Source organism: Salmo trutta, chromosome 10, assembly GCF_901001165.1.
Source record: "Salmo trutta chromosome 10, fSalTru1.1, whole genome shotgun sequence".
Taxonomy (NCBI): Eukaryota; Metazoa; Chordata; class Actinopteri; order Salmoniformes; family Salmonidae; genus Salmo; species Salmo trutta.
The window spans coordinates 23,761,132-23,784,466 of NC_042966.1; the positions used below are offsets into that span (position 1 = coordinate 23,761,132).

A 23,335-nucleotide genomic window follows, 5' to 3' on the forward strand; every position below is an offset into this window, starting at 1 on the left:
ACACTGGCCACAAAACATTAGAAATCTGTGGTCATCAAGGATGTCATTATCTGAGTGGACTGTCATTCTGCCTCGTCAGTCATACAACAAAAAGGTCAAAGGTCCTCTCTCTGGAGACTGAGAATGCTCTGTAGTGAACAGTGTATGAACAGGAGGAGAGATGTCAGGGTGCATCATCTCTGTTGTCCTCCAGTCGATAACAGCCTCTTTACGAGTACATGATGCAGGCAATGGAACATTCATCCTTCCTGCTCTCTTCTAACCATCCCCCCCCGTGGACAGACATGCATTGCTTTCGAGCGAGTGACATCACCAATTGAATACTGCTCAACACGCACCGCTAGCTAGCTAGCTATTTCACATCATCTACATATGCATGCAAGGGGATCAATACTCATTGGGTCCAACATAAATGACCACAATATTTCCAAGAAAAGGAAATTAGCTAGTGTTGAGTTATCCAGCCACCCCTCTCATCACATTCAATATGAATGTGTGCAGTAAGTGGTTAGGAATACGATGAGCCTATTTGTCTCTCTGATCCTTGTGTGTGAGTGTATGTCTGTGTGTGTGTGATTGTGTGTCTGTGTACGTATGTGTGTGCGTGTGTGTGTGTGGGGTGCATCATTCAGGTCATAACACATCACAGCTCTTCCACTAATCCAATTCACAACTGGCAGCATAATTGGCTTTGTGAGTTCCCACCGCTGTACGACCCTTCTCTCTCTCACACACCTGTCCTCTCGCTTCCTGTGTTTGCATTGACATGTGAGAAGAGAAGCCAGGGTCTTTGTCTGTCAGGACAGTTTGTGAGCACAGTCAGAATGATAAAGGAGTTAATTGTAAAGTGGTTGTTCTATTGTAAAGTGGTTGTTCCACTGGATATCATAAGGTGAATGCACCAATTTGTAAGTCGCTCTGGATAAGAGCGTCTGCTAAATGACTTAAATGTAAATGTATGTAAATGTAATTATTAACAGTAGTAGTATTATTTGTGAGTTGAGAATATGCAGCTTTGACAGCCATATACTGTATAGCCCATTAGAAAAGTTGAATATATGTGCAATAAAATCCATAATCAATGGTCTTCCTCAAGAGCATAACAGCGGTGTGTGTTCTCTGATTTGTGGGTGTGTGCTTGCACACATGTGTGGGCTCTGGGGGGCTACCCAGGCTGTGTGACCTCTGGGAACTACGGTGGGTGGTTGAAGTCCGTCGTGTGGAAGGATAGGTGCCCGCTCTGCCCTACTGTACTGTAAGTGCTTAATGAGTGGTTATGTGGGTCCACTGGGCCATGGAGGCCTCAATTAAAGTGAGCGAGAGACAGAGAGAGTGTGTGTGTGTGTGTGTGTGCGCGCACACTCTGGGTGACCCAGTCGGCAGGAATAATAACCCAGCGTGCCTTTATTGAACACACAACACTACACCACTCCACGTAAGGACAGGCCACCCCGGGCCACCAAGTCAGCTGCAAATCAAGCAAGCTACCATTGGCTTTTGTGCTCAGGCAGGCAGATCACTGATCTATGAGAAGGAGCAGGGACTGGGGCAGTGGCAGATGAAGCCTGGGTGGTTCATTACATGCACAGACAGATACATAAACAACAAGACATAAACATAAAGCCTGATGCACACACACACCAACACAGAGAGAGGGCAGCTCTGGGTTGTGTCCTAATGGTACCATATTCTCTATATAGTGCATAGGGCTGGGCAGGCACGGTTATTTGAATATTCAAATATCTGAACGGATGTCAGTATTCGAATTTTAACAATGAAATGGCGTTGTCTCAGTTAAATAAAATAATATATGTGACAGTGCTACACACAAGGATATACCATGACATTTGAAATTCTTCATTTACTAAAACAACAAACTTTTGAATCTAGTTTTTATGACGTGTGCCCCACTTAATCCCCCAAATTCTCCAAGTTTCAGCATCATTGTAAAGCCCTAGTTATTTTGCTGCTTTGACATAGTAATTTATGAAGATTATTATTTATGTCATGTGATTAGTGATTCATGTACATCTGTCCCTCATTTTAAGGTAAACCCTGTTGCGTGAACTGAACTCTCGTTTTAACATGGTTAAACTATTTTAAAAACATCTAATAGTCAAATCATAGAGAAAAGCAGGTGAGCTGGTTCTACACAGCAAATTCCCCAGTGTGAAATTAACACTGAAAGTGTGGACCTGTATAGATATTGAATATTGTTGAATTAACACACTGCTAAGTATAAAGCTTTAGCTGCAATTTGAATATTTCCAAGAATGCCTTGCCTTTCGAGTGAATTGTAGAGTTACCATGACTGAATTTGTTAGTGACTGAGACATGCTCGTTGCATACATCCAGTTTCAGTCCAAAGACTTCAAGTGAATATGTTATCATTAAAATGTGAATATTTAAAGGCCTTGAACAGTCATTCTGATTCCCATATAAAATAGCCAAAAACATCACAATAATATTTCTGGGGATTGATATGCTCAAAAATTTTGAAAATGTACAAACAGGCTGAGTGGGTGGGGAGCCTATATTCATGAGCTCGCCTTGACTGAGAGCTCTTTGAAACTCCTATTTAAAGAAACTTGGATGTAATGAGCAGTGTTGCAGTAAAATCATCTCAAGCAAATTTGTAGTGATACGTTTTATACCGGAGCATGCATCAAAACCGCTAAGCAGTTTACTTCGAAGAAGTGTGCCGATGCTTGTATCACTTTATCAGACGCAAGTGATCAATAACGTCCGAAACTTCGCTTTGTTGAACTGATTGGTTTGCTATTGGTTTCAGTAGAAGACAAAAAGGCTACCCTGTGCACGCACTACGTTGTGTGTGACGTCATCTATAATAATTTGACTGTTCGAAATTATTTTGACCAGCAGGTGCCACTGGTGTACAATGTGTTGATCAAAGCCTCACGTAAATAACCTATTATCGACAAATTTGTCTGGAAATGCTCAATGCTTCATGAAGCTTCATTTTCTCATCACTACAAAATGGGTGATACACAAAGCAACTCAAACATTGAAATTGCATTAATGATATATATATATTTTTATACATCTCCCGTTTGGCATGTCTCTTGTGATGCGGTTCAAAGCAGCACTGACGGATGTTTGAACTACTTCCCCTCTTTTGTTCCATGCTGGCTGAAGACCTAGCTAGCTGGTAACTAGCTAACACAAGACACAGATGAAAGGGGAAAAATATAAGTACCTTTGCCATAGATGAATAGGGTAAACTTTATTATATTTGCTGACACCCTACAGTCAAATGTTGGGCTTAACCTTTACTGGTTGAGTGCTTTGCTACGTCCTTAGTTTTTATTTATATTTTTATTTAACCTTTATTTAACTAGGCATTTAACTTGTTTTGTCCTCTCGAAGTGCTTGTGATATAAAACGCCAAATATTCATAAACTTGCATCCACAAAGACCATGTAATTATAATAAAATACTGTTAAATACCAATATGACAGTAGCATTTACTTTCTTAGAGTATTGTGCTTTATCTTTGCTCTGATATTACAGTCATTTACAGGACACTGGTGTCACGTCCTGACCAGCAGAGGGAGTAATTGTATTATATTTGGTCAGGACGTGGCAGAGGGTTATTTGTTTCATATGGTTCGGGTTGTGTGTGTTATTTAAGGTGTGTTTGGTTTATGTAGTCTGGGGTTTGAGTAATTGTTCTAGTGTTGGTTTTCTATGGTTTTCTAGTCTGTCTATTTCTGTGTGGTTTGTGTGGCTCCCGATCAGGAACAGCTGTACGTCATTGTTCCTGATTGGGAGTCATATATTAGATGCTTGTTTTCACCTGGGGATTTTGTGGGTAGTTGTATTTTGCACTGCTAGTGATTCTTGTAGCCTGTGAAACTGTCACCTGTCGTTCTTTGTTTATTGTTTTGTTTCGTGTCATCTTTATTCATTAAATATAATGATGAACATGCAACCCGCTGCGCCTTGGTCCTCTCTCTCCTACGACAGCCGTTACAACTGGTGGCAAGTTACTGTGAATATTACAATAACGTACTTGGCACTAGTCAGAGATGAGCAAAGATACATCATTGGTACGTTGTTACAAATATAAAATACCTTGAAGACCAATTTGTCCTTAACTACAACATTTTTAATAAGTTACAGAAACGTTTTAATTGCTATGACTGTGATATGTGTTTGTTTTATCAACCTTAGTTTAATTTAACATTTACATTTTGGTAATTTAGCAGACGGTATTGTCCAGATCAACTCAAAGTCAGTGCATTAACCTGGGGTAGACAAACAAGAAAATATCAGTCATAGCAAGCAAAAAGATTGTTACCATTACCAAGAATGTTGTTTTAGTTAAACAGGCTACATGCAAGTTTATTTTTGTATTAGAAAATACTAAATACATGTATTATAATGTTACAAAATACATAAATTGTAGTTCTGGCTAGTGAATTACAAAATAGTAGTGAATTACAAAACAAAGCATCCTGAAGCATTGAACATTTCCAGCCAATTGTTTGAAAATGGGTTCATTACTTGAGGCTTTAGTCAACACATTAGTGGCACCTGGTGGTCAAAAGAATTTAGAATAGCTAAATTACTATAGATGTCACACATGCCATAGCGCGTGTGCAGTGTAGCATTTTTGTCTGGAGCTCTGGACCTCTGGTATCAAACGTAACGTCACTACAAAATAAGCATTGAAATGATTGAAATACCTACAGTATATCAAATACATGTAACAGAAATACTGCAGCTTGTTGGCACTAGCTGCCTGCACTGTATATCTCCAACAGTTTACTAACCACTGTGCTTCCAGTAATGCTCTGTAAATTATAGAAATACAGCATGTTGCTGTAGTCAGGTTTTCCAGTAATATGATGGCAATTTGTGTTTCAGCAAAGGTCCTGTAAATCTAGAGTAATTTACTAGCTACTGTGCTGCCAGTAATTTACTGTAAAAATGACCAGATACTTTTTTACAGTGTAGACAAGGACGCTGAGCGCAGCAAAATAGCCTCAACAAGCCTAGCTAGCTAACATCTGGCTTTCTTAGCTAGCTTCTTTACATCAAGTTGATGCAGTAAAGACATGCACAGTTTTTTCTCTCTCTCCCTCCCGTGTCACACACACCACAGGAGGGAGAGAGGGTCTGCGGTCCGTTATGGGTTCACGGTCAAACGACCACCCCTCATCACTGTCAAACTCTCCCTAAAACACTTCTGAGAGCAGGCCTTTCTAATCGACCTGGCCCGGGTATCCTAGAAGGATATTGACCTCATCCCCGTCAGTAGAGGATGCCTGGTTGTTCTTTAAAAGTGCTTTCCTCACCATCTTAAATATGCATGCCCCATTCAAAAAATGTTGAACTATGAACAGATATGGCCCTTGGTTCACTCCAGACTTGACTGCCCTTGACCAGCACAAAAACATTGTGTGGCGTACTGCACTAGCATCGAATGGTCCCCGCGATATGCAACTTTTCAGGGAAGTTAGGAACCAATATACACAGTCAGATTCAAACAGAAATTTGCATCCTGCAGCACTAATTCCAAGCTGCCCACTGCACTGAGGCTAGGAAACACTGTCACCACCGATAAATCCACGATAATCGAGAATTTCATTAAGCATTTCTCTACGGCTGGCCATGCTTTCCACCTGGCTACCCCAACCCCGGCCAACAGCTCTGCACCCCGCGCAGCAACTAGCCCAAACCCCCTCCCGCTTCTCCTTCACCCAAATCCAGACAGCTGATGTTCTGAAAGAGCTGCAAAATCTGGATCCCTACAAATCAGCAGGGCTAGACAATCTGGACCCTCTCTTCCTAAAATTATCCGCCGCCATTGTTGCTACCCCTATTACTAGTCTGTTCAACCTCTCTTTCGTATCGTCTGAGATACCTAAAGATTGGAAAGCGGCCACGGTCATCCCCCTCTTCAATGGGGGAGACACTCTAGACCCAAACTGTTACAGACCTATATCCATCCTGCCATGCCTTTCTAAAGTCTTCGAAAGCCAAGTGAATAAACAGATCATCGACCATTTCGAATCCCACCGTACCTTCTCAGCTATGCAATCCGGTTTCCAAGCTGGTCTCAAGGTCCTAAACGATATAACTGCCATCGATAAAAGACAGTACTGTTCAGCCGTCTTCATCGACCTGGCCAGGGCTTTCGACTCTGTCAATCACCGTATTCTTATTGGTAGACTCAACAGCCTTGGTTTCTCTAATGACTGCCTCGCCTGGTTCACTAACTACTTCTCAGATAGAGTTCAGTGTGTCAAATTGGAGGGCCTGTTGTCCGTTCCTCTGGCAGTCTCTATGGCCACAGGGTTCACTTCTCGGGCCGACTCTTTTTTTCTGTTTATATCAATGATGTCGCTCTTGCTGCAGGTGATTACTTGATCCACCTCTACGCAGACGACACCATTCTGTATATATCTGGCCCTTCTTTGGACACTGTGTTAACAAACCTCCAAACAAGCTTCAACGCCATACAACACTCCTTCCGTGGCCTCCAACTGCTCTTAAATGCTAATAAAACAAAATGCATGCTCTTCAACCGATCGCTGCCCGCACCCGCCCGCCCGACTAGCATCACTACTCTGGACGGTTCTGACTTATATGTGGACAACTATAAATACCTAGGTGTCTGGTTAGACTGTAAACGCTCCTTTCAGAGTCATATTAAGCATCTCCAATCCAAAATGAATGTAATTTACAAAATAGCCTCCAACACTACTCAGCAAATTGGATGCAGTCTATCACAGTGCCATCCGTTTTGTCACCAAAGCCCCATATACTACCCACCACTGCGATCTGTATGCTCTCGTTGGCTGGTCCTCACTACATATTCGTCGCCAAACCCACTGGCTCCAGATCATCTATAAGTCTTTGCTAGGTAAAGCTCTGCCTTATCTCAGCTCACTGGTCACCATAGCAACACCCACCCGTAGCACGAGCTCCAGCAGGTATATTTCACTGGTCATCCCCAAAGCCAACACCTCCTTTGGCCGCCTTTCCTTCCAGTTCTCTGCTGCCAATGACTGGAACGAATTGCAAAAATCACTGAAGTTGGAGACTTATATCTCCCTCACTAACTTTAAGCATCAGCTGTCAGAGCAGCCTACCGATCGCTGCAGCTGTACACAGCCCGTCTGTAAATAGCCCAACCATCTACCTCATCCCCATATTTGTTTGTGTTTTTCTGCTCTTTTGCACACCAGTATTTCTACTTGCACATCCTCATCTGCACATCTATCACTCCAGTGTTAATTGCTCAATTGTAATTACTTTGCCACTATGGCCTATTTATTGCCTTACCTCCTTACTTAATTTGCACAGGCTGTATATAGATTTTTCTATTGTGTTATTGACTGTACGTTTGTTTATCCCATGTGTAACTCTGTTGTTTTTTTGTCACACTGCTTTGCTTTATCTCTGCTAGGTCGCAGTTGTAAATGACAACTTGTTCTCAACTGGCCTAGCTGGTTAAATAAAGGTGAAATAAAAAAATGTCCAAATTAAAAACCACCATCCCCGCCCTGCTGCATTACGTACCGTCTCTTCTGAGTCTGGCAGGCTGCGCAGCAAACAAGTGGCCAAGTTTAAACAAAGTTACAAAAAACATGTTTTTAGACTATCTGGACATCCGAAAAAACATCATGATATTATTTGAATAGTCAAATGATTTAAAATGCACTACTATTATTGCACTACGTATATAGGAAATAGGGTGCCATTTGGGATGTTCTGCACAGCTAGGCCCCTAAAACATAGGTGTTGTGTGCTACCTAAAGTTCTCCTCTCTCTATCCCCGGGCACCAAGAATGGGGTTGACGCCCACAAGAACCTCAGTTCACACATCATAAACCCCACAAGCAGGCCTTCACAACTGTAATTCATCTCAAATGTGTAAAACGCCCAGCCTAGTGGAATGGAATGAATCGAAACTCCCCTGGGAGGCCTGACTCACTGACTCATTGAAGTGTGTGTGTGTGTTAAGGGGGTGTTGGTTGAGGATATAATATAAGCCTGGTTCTCAGCCCAAATGACTGATGGAGAGAGACAGGACGCTATGCGCCTGGGTGAGCATGGAGCACAGAGGGACTGGATGAGTACATGCTTACTATATGCTGTGAGTGTGTGTGTGTGTGTGTGTGTGCACAGAGTGATGCATTACATGCCCTGTGGAATCCATTTCACAGTACAGCAGGGGCTGGAGTACTTACAGTGGAAATCGTTATTGATGACTATAGATACTGAGATGAGATGGGAGGTTGTATGTGTGTGAAGATGTACATTTAGTAATTATTTTATATAGATAGAAATTCTCTCGCTTCAACATATCCCTTCAAAAAGTTGGTTGCTCTCCTGCTTCCCTAACCCTGCTTGAAACGGCTTCACACAACAAACAAATGAAGAACTAAATAATTCAAGCTATTCCAGACCGGGCTGTGAGGAAGAAAAAAGGCTTCCCTTTTCTATTTCAGTCAAGTGCATTTGTAATTCATGTAAGTTATGTAAGACGCATAAAACAGGTCAAGTAACACTCTTGAAATTCTGTGGGGGGGGGGGGTTCTTGAAATGGCAATTATGGCACGACTCCAAGTCAATTCAATCAACCACAAATGTATGGTTCTTGGAAATGGGCATGACAAATCTCCAAGCAGCCAATTCAATCAAGTGCATCGACAGACCAAACAATATAGTAAAGAATTGAACAGAACAGAAATAGGAGCAGTAGGCTACTCACGTGGTCAGCAGCCAGCGAGACTGTTTCGCCAGGCCCAGGCAAGCAGCCAGACAGATGACCAGATCTAGGATCAGTAGCAGCAGGTAGGTGAGCCACCTAGAGGACAGAGGGAGAATGACAGAGAGTCCGTCTGTCAGTGAGTCAGACAGACAGCGTAACAGATCTAGGATCAGTCGCAGCGTTACAGTCACAGAAATATAACTTCCTTATCTTATCTTCATTGCCTATTCCTATGGGTACATTCAATATGGCTGCCATTCCACCCATCTGAGAACATTGACTTGAATGAAAATACTGTTATAGTAATTCTATTACTATGGTTACAGTAATGTGCAGAGCTAGTACTTCTATTTCTATGGTTACAGTAATGTGCAGAGCTAGTACTTCTATTTCTATGGTTACAGTAATGTGCAGAGTCAGCTGAGGGAGCAGCCAACCAAGTTTCAACCCAAATGAGAGTCAGCTGGCTGGCTCATGTCCCTAGCTTACACACGACTGGCTGACACTTAGGACCATTTGGTTAACCCAATAGGACGCATACCGTCAGACATCACACTGGATGTCTCTGTGTATGTCAGTGGAGGATTGGTTGGACATGTGTAGGGTATTTGTGTGAGTGTATGTCAGTGTCAGACCTGGGATATAAATATGCTTTGTAGAATGTAACTCTATTTTTGGTGGAACAAACAGTTCCGTTGGAGATAACTATTTGAATACAGATCTGAGAAAGCAACAACTTTTTAAAACTATTTGAATACAGAGCTGAGAAAGCGACTACTTTTTTATATTTGAAGAGACTACTTTTCAGAAACTATTGGATTTGCTACCTTCAACTAATGGTGGGGCTGGATCTGAAATTGCATGTTGCAGAGAGAAATATAATGAATAGCGCACACACGACGTCATATAATATTTCAATCTGTCTGACAGTAGATCATATTTGATCTACACAATACATTTCTATTTCTCTGAACATTCTGTAAATGTGTATTCTCCTGAACAGGCCCCCTGTGTAGATAATCAAGTAAAACCAATCAACAAATTATATTGTGTACAGATAATTATAAATACGTTTTCCAGTGTTAAAACACAAACAAATGAACACTGACAGTGTGAAATCAACACTGAAAGTGTTGAGTCTGTGGACCCATATAGACACCAGAACAGCATTAAATGAACACTGCTTAGTGTAAAACATTATTCATTATTTGAGTAAATTGTAGAGGTACCACCCATGACTGTATTTGTTAAGGACAGAGACATGGTTGTTGCATTCATCCATTTTCGGGTCCTATGGACTTCACCAAGTGAGATTCTAAGTGAATAAAATGTTATATATAAAAATATATATACACTGCTCAAAAAAATAAAGGGAACACTTAAACAACACATCCTAGATCTGAATGAAAGAAATAATCTTATTAAATACTTTTTTCTTTACATAGTTGAATGTGCTGACAACAAAATCACACAAAAATAATCAATGGAAATCCAATTTATCAACCCATGAAGGTCTGGATTTGGAGTCACACTCAAAATTAAAGTGGAAAACCACACTACAGGCTGATCCAACTTTGATGTAATGTCCTTAAAACAAGTCAAAATGAGGCTCATAGTGTGTGTGGCCTCCACGTGCCTGTATGACCTCCTTACAACACCTGGGCATGCTCCTGATGAGGTGGAGGATGGTCTCCTGAGGGATCTCCTCCCAGACCTGGACTAAAGCATCCGCCAACTCCTGGACAGTCTGTGGTGCAACGTGGCGTTGGTGGATGGAGCGAGACATGATGTCCCAGATGTGCTCAATTGGATTCAGGTCTGGGGAACGGGCGGGCCAGTCCATAGCATCAATTCCTTCCTCTTGCAGGAACTGCTGACACCCTCCAGCCACATGAGGTCTAGCATTGTCTTGCATTAGGAGGAACCCATCAGCATATGGTCTCACAAGGGGTCTGAGGATCTCATCTCGGTACCTAATGGCAGTCAGGCTACCTCTGGCGAGCACATGGAGGGCTGTGCGGCCCCCCAAAGAAATGCCACCCCACACCATGACTGACCCACCGCCAAACCGGTCATGCTGGAGGATGTTGCAGGCAGCAGAACGTTCTCCACGGCGTCTCCAGACTCTGTCACGTCTGTCACGTGCTCAGTGTGAACCTGCTTTAATCTGTGAAGAGCACAGGGCGCCAGTGGCGAATTTGCAAATCTTGGTGTTCTCTGGCAAATGCCAAACGTCCTGCACGGTGTTGGGCTGTAAGCACAACCCCCACATGTGGACGTCGGGCCCTCATACCACCCTCATGGAGTCTGTTTCTGACCGTTTGAGCAGACACATGCACATTTGTGGCCTGCTGGAGGTCATTTTGCAGGGCTCTGGCAGTGCTCCTCCTGCTCCTCCTTGCACAATGGTGGAGGTAGCGGTCCTGCTGCTGGGTTGTTGCCCTCCTACGGTCTCCTCCATGTCTCCTGATGTACTGGCCTGTCTCCTGGTAGCGCCTCCATGCTCTGGACACTACGCTGACAGACACAGCAAACCTTCTTGCCACAGCTCGCATTGATGTGCCATCCTGGATGAGCTGCACTACCTGAGCCACTTGTGTGGGTTGTAGACTCCGTCTCATGCTACCACTAGAGTGAAAGCACCGCCAGCATTCAAAAGTGACCAAAACATCAGCCAGGAAGCATAGGAACTGAGAAGTGGTCTGTGGTCACCACCTGCTGAACTACTCCTTTATTGGGGGTGTCTTGCTTATTGCCTATAATTTCCACCTGTTGTCTATTCCATTTGCACAACAGCATGTGAAATTTATTGTCAATCAGTGTTGCTTCCTAAGTGGACAGTTTGATTTCACAGAAGTGTGATTGACTTGGAGTTACATTGTGTTGTTTAAGTGTTCCCTTTATTTTTTTGAGCAGTATATTTAACACAATACCATACTATTTCATAAGGCTTCATTTTGAGGGCCTCGTTTTACCCTAATACACAGGCCTGAAACTCATTCACATCACTTTGAACCAAACCCACACCCATCATTATCATATTTCCCAGCATGCTCTATTGCAGGTTGATTTTTTGAATTGTTTGTTTCAATATCTATGTTTGTGCATGTATATTGATTGATTTATTAATTAATTAATCTTATGCAACACAAAGATAAATAACATACAATAAAATACATTTTCTAAACTAATCCAATCAGTTACTTATATTCTTTGTTTTCAAATAACTTACATTTGGAAAGTATTCAGACCCCTTGAATTTTCCCAGATTTTGTTACGTTACAGCCTTATTCTAAAATGTATTGAAAAAAAAAACATTCACATCAATCTACACACAATACCCCATAATGACAAAGCAAAAACATGTTTTTAGATTTTTTTGCAAATGCATTATGAATAAAAGAGCGAAAAAACGTATTTACATAATATATAAATACAAAGCAAAAACAGTTTTTTAGAAATGTTTGCTAATTTATATTAAAAAAACACAAATACCTTATTTAAATAAGTATTCACACCCTTTCATATGAGACTCGAAATTGAGCTCAGATTAATCCTGTTTCCATTGATCATCCTTGAGATGATTCTACAACTTGATTGAAGTCCACCTGTGGTAAAATGAATTGATTGGACATGGTTTGGAAAGGCACACACCTGTCTATATAAGGTCCCACAGTTGACAGTGCATGTTAGAGCAAAGACCAAGCCATGAGATCAAAGGACTTGTCTGTAGAGTGCAGAGGCAGAATTGTGTCAAGGGACAGATCTGGGAAAGGGTACCAAAACATCTCTGCACCATTGAAGGTCCCCAAGAACACAGTGGCTTCCATCATTCTTAAATGGAAGAAGTTTGGAACCACCAAGGCAAAGTACAGAGAGATCCTTGATTGAAACCTGCTTCAGAGCGCTCAGGACCTCAGACTGGGGCGAAGGTTCACCTACCAACAGAACAACAACCCTAAGCACACAGCCAAGATAACGAAGGAGTGGCTTTGGGACAAGTCTCTGAATGTCCTTGAGTGGGCCAGCCAGAGATGGGACATGATCCCGATCTAACATTTCTGGAGAGACCTGAAAATAGATGTGCAGCGACACTCCCCATCAAACCTTACAGAGCTTGAGAGGATTTGCAGAGAAGAATGGGAGAAACTCCCCAAATACAGGTGTGCCAAGCTTGTAGCGTCATACCCAAGAAGACTTGAGGTTGTAATTGCTGCCAAAGGTGCTTCAACAAAGTACTAAGTAAAGGGTCTGAATACTTATTTACATAAGGTGTTTCTGTTTTCTGTTTTTTGTTTTTAATACATGTCCAAAAAGTTATATGAACCCGTTTTTGGCTTTGCATTATAGGGTATTGTGTGTAGATTGACGAGAGAAAAAAACAATTGAATCCATTTCAGAATAAGTGTCATAACTGTCGGAAGGGACAGACCAAAGCGCAGCGTGTTGAGTGCTCATCTTCTTTTATTAAAGTAATGTGAACACTTAAACAAAAAATAACAAAACAACACACAACAGTTCCGTAAGGTAACATAGACTATACGAAAAACAACCACCCACAAACCCAAAGGAAAAAAGGGCTGCCTAAGTATGGCTTCCAATCAGAGACAACGAAAGACACCTGCCTCTGATTGGAAACCATACTCGGCCACACATAGAAAATGAACATAGAAAATGAAAACTAGAACAAATCCCATCTAAACAAACCAACCCCAAAACACACAAAACAACACCCCCTGCCACGCCCTGACCATACTACAATGACAAATGACCCCTTTTACTGGTCAGGACGTGACAGTACCACCCACCGAAGGTGCAGACCCCGACTGCACCTCAAAACAAAAAACCCCACAAAAACAACCCCAAACCTAAAGGGAGGGAAGGGGGGGTGGCCACCGTCAATGACGGTTCCTGTGCTACACCCCCCTAAAGGCTCTGGGTTGCAGACCACCGCTGGAGGCTCCGGGTTGCAGACCACCGCTGGAGGCTCTGGACTGGGAGGCGTCGCTGGAGGAGCCGGGCTGAGGAGTGTCGCTGGAGGCTCCGGGCTGAGGAGCGTCGCTGGAGGCTCCGGGCTGAGGAGCGTCACTGGAGGCCTCCTGCGTGGAGCTGGGACCGGTCTCCCCGGACTGGGGAGACTTACGGGAGACTGGGTGCGCAGCGCAGGCACGGGGAACACTGGGCCGTGGAGGCGCACCGGCGGTCTGGAGCTCAGGGCTGGCACACCCCGTCCTGGCTAAATGGTCACTGTAGCCCGGCACGGGCGGAGCGCTGGCACAGGGCGAACTGGGCTGTACTGGAGAGTGAGTGCTGCCGTGCGTAGAGCAGGTGCAGGGTAAGCTGGACCGAGGAGACGCACCGGCGGCCAGATGCGCTGCGCCGGCGCACTTCTCCCTGGCTGCCGGGCCAACTCTCGCCCGGCAACGCTGCGGAGCCCGTACTGACTGCACCGGACTGTGCGTGCATATGGGCGATACCGTGCGCATTTCCGCATAGCTCGGTGCTCTCCTCATCACCCGCTCCCATCTAAACAAACCAACCCCAAAACACACAAAAACAACACCCCCTGCCACGCCCTGACCATACTACAATGACAAATGACCCCTTTTACTGGTCAGGACGTGACAATAAGGCTGTAACATAACAAAATGTAGAAAAAGTCAAGGGGTCTGAATACTTTTCGAATGCACCGTATATTCAAATACCTTCAAATATTATAGTTTTTCTGAGACCTATATTTGAATATCAAAGGAAATAGCTGCCTTTAGTTGATTCTCTATATTCGACTACCTTGAGTAGTTGAAAAGTTGGTATTTTCAAATAAACTACAAAATAAAAATATTTTCTGCTGAGGTCTGGTCAGTTTAGGAATGGACATGGTGTAGGCTGTATGTGAATGAGTGTGTGTGTGTGTGTGTGTCAGTGTATGAATAGACATGGAGTAGGCTATTTGTGTGCTTGATGTCTTTACTTTTTGCCCTGATGTGTGTTCTGTGCCCTCATCTGAAGGCATCTGCTCCAGTCAGAACAGAATAGAAGCAGTGCTATAATTGTGGTCAGTGGTCTCTGGCTTTAGCCCATGTAGGAACAGATCCAGTCCAGATGGTTTAATAATGGATGAGCTCAAATCCATTCGCATGAATATTTCATTCTCTGAAAGCTATGGCTATGTCCCCCCAACCCTACCCCATCTTATGTCCATTACTCTCTCCCTTCCTTCTCTCACTCTCTTTCTGTTTCTCTCTGTCTTCCTTCTCTCGCTCTCCTCCTCTCTCTCTCTCTCCATCACTCCTCTTTCGCTCTCTGTCTGTCTCACATATCACAGTCTCCCTCTCTCCTCAATCTCTTCCCCCCCTCTCTTCTCTTGGCATTCAAGAGTGTACAGTATAAGCAGGATGTAGGACCATGTGCCTGGTGCCTGTTGTCTCTCCAGTGATCACTCTTACTGTGTGCATCTCAGCCAAATTTAGAGTCAAGCTGAACACCATCACAGGGAATTGGATACATGAGTAATAACTCACAGAATGTGGAGGCTCTCATCTGAACTATGTTTTCATCTGAACTTAATAAGGTTGTATTATTGTTGTGCAAACGTTGTAAAAACTATCTGAACATGCAGAGCACAGGGTGAGATGGGTTACTGATGAGAGGTAGCCGTTCATTAACTCACACACACGCACACAAACACTTACACACGCCCACAAGCACGCACACAAACACGCACGCGCACGTACACACACGGTCTATATGTGGTTTTGTCTGGTCTATACCTGTAGTACTCTACGTATGCGGTTTGGTCTGCGATAGCGGCCAGGTCTACTTTAGCCATGTCCCAGTCAGGAAGGCCCAACAGCTGTTTGATGACATTGTCAGCCATCTGCTGCATGAAGCGTAGGGTCTGTACGTAGTCTCCCCGCGTAGCGAAGATCTCATCCAGCCTCGCCAGGTGCTGCTTCAGACCACTCTCCATGCTACCCATGGTGTTAGTCACCTAGAGGAGATGAGGGAGAAGAGGAGAGGCAAGGAGGAGAGGAGAAGGAGGAGAGGAGAAGGAGGAGGGGAGAAGGAGAAGAGGAGGAGGAGAAGAAGAAGAGGAGGATAAGTGTGAGTACACACAGAATACTCCATTAATTTCAATATGAATAACAAGAGTTAGATTGCATTCTAAATGACACTGTATTCTCTATTTGGTGCACTACTTTTGACCACGGCCCAAAGCGGATTTAGGTGAGTATTACAGGGCGGGCTTGACAATGGGCCTTAGTGGTCTTCAGCGCAAGAACTTCGTAAAAGGCATCTAGCAGATCCATGAACACTAATATAATTTCAGATATATCTTAAATGATTACGTTTTCACAAATTTTATGATATAATCGCCAAGCCCATTCAAAAGATTAGGGGACAGGATCCGAAAGTATGACGTAGGACAATTTCACTTGCACAGGGTATTCAGTAGATGTTGGTTCTCCAGGAATGACTTCATTCTGTTATTTTGGGGTCACCATGGTGGTATATATTCTAATTTAAATCTTAGCTTATGTAGAAATAAACTCTACACGGTTTACTACATAATTAAACAGCATAATCATACTGCTGCAAATTAGGCTTAGCAACCCGGGCAAACAGACTCAAACAACTAAACAAACAAGCAAGATGATTATAAACTTCCTTCTACTCACATTTTTCTGTGACACTCTTAGTTACACAAACTTTGCCAAATACACATAACATGAAAGGAGTACCAATACTGCATCCAAAATGGCACCCTATTCCCTATATAGACCACTATTACTGACCAGGGCCCATAGGTCTCTGGTCAAAAGTAATGCACAAACAGAGCCATTTAATTGGGACACAACCCCAATGTGGAGCAGGATTACACTATCACTTCGCTTCCCACTTAATTACAACATAGTTCCAGGGAGAGGGTTGTTGACTGGGAAATGTTTTTCAGTCAGTGACATCTTGGTATTTGATAATTAAAAGGGGCAATAAATGCTTCCATTTAGCCCTAGGTACTTGGCATTCAGCAGGCGTACAGACCACACATATTGTTTATGTGTTTGTAGAGGAGGGGACAGCGATGTGGTTTGGTTCTGGGGGGCTGCTGGGTGGAAGTTATGAGGTAGTTTGGTATTCACTATGTGTATGTGGACCCCTCACTCACTAGATTGCCTTTGACTATAGGGAGAGCAGGAGGGAGGGGGGAGAATGTGGTACAGAGAAAGAGCGAATTAAGAAATTATGGGAATTAAGATTGAGAGAGCGAGCGAGAGAGATCGAGCGAGAGAGAGAGACAGAAAGGGAGAGAGAGTCAGAAAGAAAGAGAGTATCTGATAGGGCGAAAGAAAGAAAGTGAGAGGGAGAGTAAGAAAGAGAAAGTGAAAGAGATGAGGAACCAGGGGAAGACGATAAAGCTAGTCAGAGGGTTGGTTTAGGGAGTTGAGGTGACATGCAAAGATTTTTGGATGGAATTGGCAAATACGGAACAAACACATTACGCTACAATGATTGTGACAGTGCCACCAAGACCTAATGTACCACAGTCACTTGTACTAGCCAGCCTGGCTGGCTGTCTTCCTGCCCTATAGAAACAGAATATGCAAACCAAATGGCACCCTATTCCCTATTTAGTGCACTAGTTTTGACCAGGGCCCATATGGCTAGGGTATAGGGTGCCATTTGGTAGGCAGACCGAAAGACAGAGTTTAGCAACAACATACGTCTGTCTGGTGTGCTACTGTTATCTGATCCACTACCTAATTTCCACGGCTTTATTTCAACTCCTCAAACCCGGGAGATGAAATCATTGCTGGGAAAGCATGTATCTGAGCTCTGTGGGACTGCATGGGAATGTTATCTGTAGAGCCTAGGGAGTCACTGGATCCAGTTGGTTGCCTGTATCGATTCGTCTGATCCTCATCATCACATTGCTTCAACTGATCCTGTAGATATGGCTGTGGCTCTGCTGTTATCATCCATCCACTATGGGTATGTCACAAAAGTAGTGCACTATGTAGGGAATAGGGTGCTATTTGGAATGTACCTTATGTTTTCATAGCCTTTTGGACAGTCTATAGTGAATCCATCCAATCACACACACATTTGAGTTTCTCTCAATAGACAATTTCTCACAAAATATTGGGTGTTATGGCAAAACTGACCTAAATAACTTGTAGACCTGCAATGCAACTCCATATGATTCAAGGTTGCTGCACTCACGTCAGGGGAACATAGCAGGGGTGAAACTTAGGTGCAACTTCATACGATATATGTGGCTCTGTTCACGCCAGGAGAACTGAGCAGGAGTTAACGACTTCGGTAAAACTCCACATGATTATTGCGTTTCCGTTTTCATGTGTTGCACTTGCATTCCGCAGCATATATTAATCACATGATCATGCATAGTACTGATGTCAAACAGAATAAACCAAGGACACAGATGCTTCCTGATGTTGTGAGATTCTCTCTGGTGTTTACAGAACAACTGGTGCTGTGAGATTGGGATATCAGGATTCAAGGATGCTGTGTGAATAGAATACCATGCTCCTGCTCAAACTAACTCTCTGCTCGATGGAGAAGAGGAGGAAAGGAAGGGAGGAGGAGAGGAGAAGAGGAGGGTTCCTTCAATTAAATTTGAATGGATGAGCTCAGGCGTTAAATGGATCATGGCTCTAAAGTGCTGCAGCCATCCTGCCACCCAAAGATGGATTTCTCCTCCATTGGTTAAATTGGGTTCATCAAATCTTGAAAAAACCCAGCAATGTGATGGTGACCACAGCTGACGTTTTATATCTCAAAATAGATAGTATGTCCTGGCGGAGGGGTTAAGAGTCATTTTGGTTTGTGGGTTCAAAAGAAGAAAGAATATGAAAGTGACAAAATCTATCATCAGAAAAAAAGATGATTGACATTGAATGATTGACACATATAGAAAGGAGGTTATGAGAATATCCACAGAATGGTTGTCTATGGTGGATATTGTGGGAAACGATTTGAAAGCTATTGTAGGTCTAAATTCCACAAAGAGACCAGAATTTACTTTTTATGGCATAAGACAATGAAAGTATAAGTGCAGGAGAGGAAGGAAAGAGAAAGTGGCTTAGCAAAAATTAACAACCTTTTGCATGATGCTAGAAGTTTCACTTCACTAAAACATACTTCAACGCACATGTCTGAATAGGGAAGTCAGTGTTGCTCATTAGTCATATTACAGCTGTATTTCTACAAGACTAACAGTACACAACAACCATGCTCTTACATATCCAGACCTTTACCCTAGACTTAACCAATTCCTATCTCTTTCCCTGAAGATAACCTTACTGTAAAATGTGCCAATAGGAATAGAATATCTACTTCTTAAATTATCTGATGCTCTCTAGTACCATCCAAATCAATTTTAATCAATTAACATTTTATTGGTCTCGTACACATATTTTGCCAATGTTATAGCAGGTGCAGCGAAATGCTTATGTTTCTAGCTACAACAGTGCAGTAATACCTAACAATACAAAACAATACACACAAATCCCAAAAATAAAAAATTATCAGAACAAGCAATGTCAGAGACAGGAATATATATATATATATATATATATATATATATATATATATATATATATATACACATGATGGTGTATAGACAGTATGGACAGTACATTAAAAGAAAAGATGTGTACAGCAGCAGTTAGATAGGATGAGCCTTGACTAGAGTACAGTATATACATACGAAGTCGGTAAAACGGTCTGTAAACATTATTAAAGTGACCAGTGTTCAATGACTATATGTGCAGTGAAATCAGAAAGTATTCAGATACACCGTTGGGATGGTGCCAAGTTTCCTCCAGGCGTGATGCTTGGCATTCAGGCCAAAGAGCTAAATCATGGTTTCATCAGACCAGAGAATCATGTTTCTCATGGTCTGAGTCCTTTAGGTGGCTTTTGGCAAACTCCAAGGGGGCTGTCAGGTGCCTTTTACTGAGGAGTGGCTTCCGTCTGGCCACTACCATAAAGGCCTGATTGGTGGAGTTGTGCAGAGAGGGTTGTCCTTCTGGAAGGTCTCCCATCTCCATAGAGGAACTCTGGAGCTCTGTCAGAGCGACCATCGGGTTCTTGGTCACCTCCCTGACCAAGGCCCTTCTCCCCCGATTGCTCAGTTTGGCAGGGCGGCCAGCTCTAGGAAGAGTCTTGGTCGATCGAAACTTCTTCCATTTAAAACTTCTTAAGGATCAGAGTTCTGTCAACCGGACAGTTGTAAATCATGCAGCGCATTATATCAAGATTGCAGATTTTAGAGAAACAACAAATGTCGGTACATATAAGTGTCTTATATCGGCTGAAAGTTTAAAATCTTGTTAATGTAACTGCACTGTCCAATTTACAGTAGCTATTACTGCAAAAAAATGCCATGCTATTGTTTGAGGAGAGCTCCTAACAACAAAACACTTTTTTCACCGCGATAGGTTTGATAAATTCATCTCTGAAGGTGAAATGTGTACTTACATTCTGAAATCTTGCTCTGATTTATCATCCAAAGGGTCCCAGAGATAACATGAAGTTTTGTTTTGTTAGATAAAATTATTTTTCTTATCCTAAAATATAGCATGCACGATCGATTTTGTATTTCCACTCGTTCTATTTGCAAAGAAAGGAATCTGTGAAAATCTCACCCTAAACGAGGTTTCAACAGTCAAATCACGGTCTTATGTATTCCTCAGAGATGCTAGAAGGTAACAAGACCTCACTATATCATTAAGGGTGTAGTATATCCTATAGGACACCATATTTGGTCAGAGAGCAACGCCTTTATGGCACGCCGATGACACGGGCGGACATCACTTGAACGACTGTATCTTTGTCAAATAAGCACCAATCGGGGTCAAACAAAGCTAGCTATATAGCCAATGAGCTGGGCCAGAGTATCCGGAAACCATGTATATGTTGTTAAATGTAGCTACTAACTTTGTACGACAGCATGTCTTTTCATTTTGGACCAAAATTATAATGATATTCAGAGTTATGAAGTTATGAAAACTGGTTGTTTTGCAAATGTTGAACGTATAATATGGCTACTAATACTTGGAAAGCTAAATCAAAGTCCAAGTATACAGATTTGACGATATTCTTGCAGAAAAATGTAATATGAATGTGAATATCTCCTTCCCGATTTGCCCAAATGTACCTGGGGACTTCACACAACAAGTCTTGTAGTTCACTCATACTTCAAGTTATCCATCTGAAACTTTGCACATACACTGCTTCCATCTTGTGGACACTATCGGAATTACAAACAGAGTGATGGCTAGAAGTGTGACCTTTCTCTTGCATTTCAACGATGGTGGTAGAAAAAGACTGGTTGGTTTTTTCTTTGTATTTTCTTCTACCAGATCGATTATGTTAAATTCTCCTACATTCAATTCACATTTCCACAAACTTCAAAGTGTTTCCTTTCAAATGGTACCATGAATATTAAATGCTGCAGAATTGTTTTGGTACCCTTCCCCAGATCTGTGCCTCAACACAATCCTGTCTCGGAGCTCTACGGACAAGTCCTTCGAACTTATGGCTTGGTTTTTGCTCTGACATGCACTGTCAACTGTGGGGCCTTATATAGACAGGTGTGTGCCTTTCCAAATCATGTCCAATCAATTGCATTTACCACAGGTGGACTCCATTCAAGTTGTAGAAACATCTCAGGGATGATCAATGGAAACAGGATTAATCCGAGCTCAATTTCGAGTCTCATAGCAAAGGGTCTAAATACTTATGTAAATAAGGTATTTCTGTTTTTTAATATATATAAATTAGCAAACATTTAAAAAAAAATGTTTTTGCTTTGTCGTTATGTGGTATTGTGTGTAGATTGATGAAGACAACTTTTTATTTAATAAATTTTAGAATAAGGCTGTAACGTAACAAAATGTGGAAAACGTCAAGGGGTCTGAATAGTTTCCGAATGCACTGTACATAGAGCAGCAGTCTCTAACTTGCAGGGTAGAGTACCGGGTGGTAGCCGGCTAGTAACAGTGACTAAGTTCAAGGCAGGGTACTGGGAGGAGGCTGGCTAGTGGTGACTATTTAACAGTCTGATGGTATGGTGCAACTGTACTGTCTCAGCCTTCTAGATGGTAGCGTGGTGAACAGGCCGTGGCTCAGGTGGCTGGGGTCCTTGATCTTCTTGGCCTTCCTGTGACACTGGGTGTTGTACATGTCCTGGAGGGCAGGCAGTGTGCCCCCTGTGATGCTTTGGGTTGACCGCAATTGCAGACAGTGCAATTGTCATTCCAGGCCATAAAGCCCAACAGGATGCTCTTAATGGTGCAACTGTAGAAGTTTGTGAGGGTCTTAGGGACCAAGCAAATTTATTCAGCCTCCTGAGGTTGAAGAGGTGCTGATGCGCCTTCTTCACCACACTGTCTGTGTGGATGGGCTATTTCAGGTTCCCAGTGATGTCCACGCCGAGGAACTCAAAGCTTTTCACCTTCTTCACTGTGGCCCTGTCAATATGGATGTGCTCTCTCTGCTGTCTCCTGAAGTCCACGATCAGCTCCTTTGTTTTGTTGATGTTGAGGGAGAGGTTATTTTCTTGGCACCACTCCGCCAGGGCCCTCCTCCCTGTAGGCTGTCTCGTGATTGCGTCATCCGTGGATCTGTTGGGGTGGTATGCAAATTGTAGTGGGTCTAGTGTATCGGGTAAGGTGGAGGTGATAATGATCCTTACCTATCCTTACCTAGCCTCTCACACTGGGATAGGGCGAGATTGAATATGTCCATAAACATTGCAGCCAGCTGGTCTACACTTGCTCTGGGGACGCGGCTAGGAATGCAGTATGGGCCGGCAGCCCTGTGAGGATTAACACGCTTAAATGTCTTACTTACCTGGCCCCTGAGAACAAGAGCTCACAGTCCTAGTGAGCAGTGCTGGCCTGCATCGGCAGCACTGTGTTTTTCTCGAAGCGGGTAAAGAAGGTATTTAGCTTGTCCGGGAGCAAGGTGTCGGTGTCCGTGACGTGGCTGGTTAAATACCGCAAAGTTGGCCTGGAGCTAGAAATAGGGTGACTATGTAAACTACCGGTCAAAAGTTTTAGAACACCTACTCATTCAGGGGGTTTTCTTTATTTTTACTATTTATACATTGTAGAAAAATAGTGAAGACATCAAAACTATGAAATAACACATACGGAATCATGTAGTAAACAAAAAAGTGTTAAACAAATAAATTCTTCAAAGTTGCCACCCTTTGCTTTGATGACAGCTTTGCACACTCTTGGCATTCTCTCAACCAGCTTCATGAGGTAGTCACCTGGAACGCATTTAAATTAACAGGTGTGCCTTCTTAAAAGTTAATTTGTGGAATTTCTTTCCTTCTTAATGCGTTTGAGCCACATGTTTATTCCATGTGTAACTCTGTGTTGTTGTATGTGTCAGATTGCTATGCTTTATCTTGGACAGGTCGCAGTTGCAAATGAGAACTTGTTCTCAACTAGCCTACCTGGTTAAATAAAGGTGAAATAAAAAAATGTAAAAGTTGTATTGTGACAAGGTAGGGTTGGTATACAGAAGATAGCCCTATATGGTAAAAAAAGTCCC

The 23,335-nt window shown here is 42.7% G+C and overlaps 1 protein-coding gene across 2 annotated transcripts in view; it reads right to left on the reverse strand.

Moving 5' to 3' along the window:
• The window catches only part of ttyh2 (tweety family member 2), a 119,629-nt gene that overhangs the window by 33,365 nt on the left and 62,929 nt on the right, over positions 1-23,335 (reverse strand). For both annotated transcript variants that reach the window (XM_029765040.1, XM_029765041.1), the window contains exons 4-5: positions 15,517-15,737; positions 8,747-8,842 (exon numbers count right to left, since the gene is read on the reverse strand). In XM_029765040.1, coding sequence (XP_029620900.1) covers positions 8,747-8,842; positions 15,517-15,737 — 317 coding nt within the window. The remainder of the gene's footprint in view (positions 1-8,746; positions 8,843-15,516; positions 15,738-23,335) is intronic.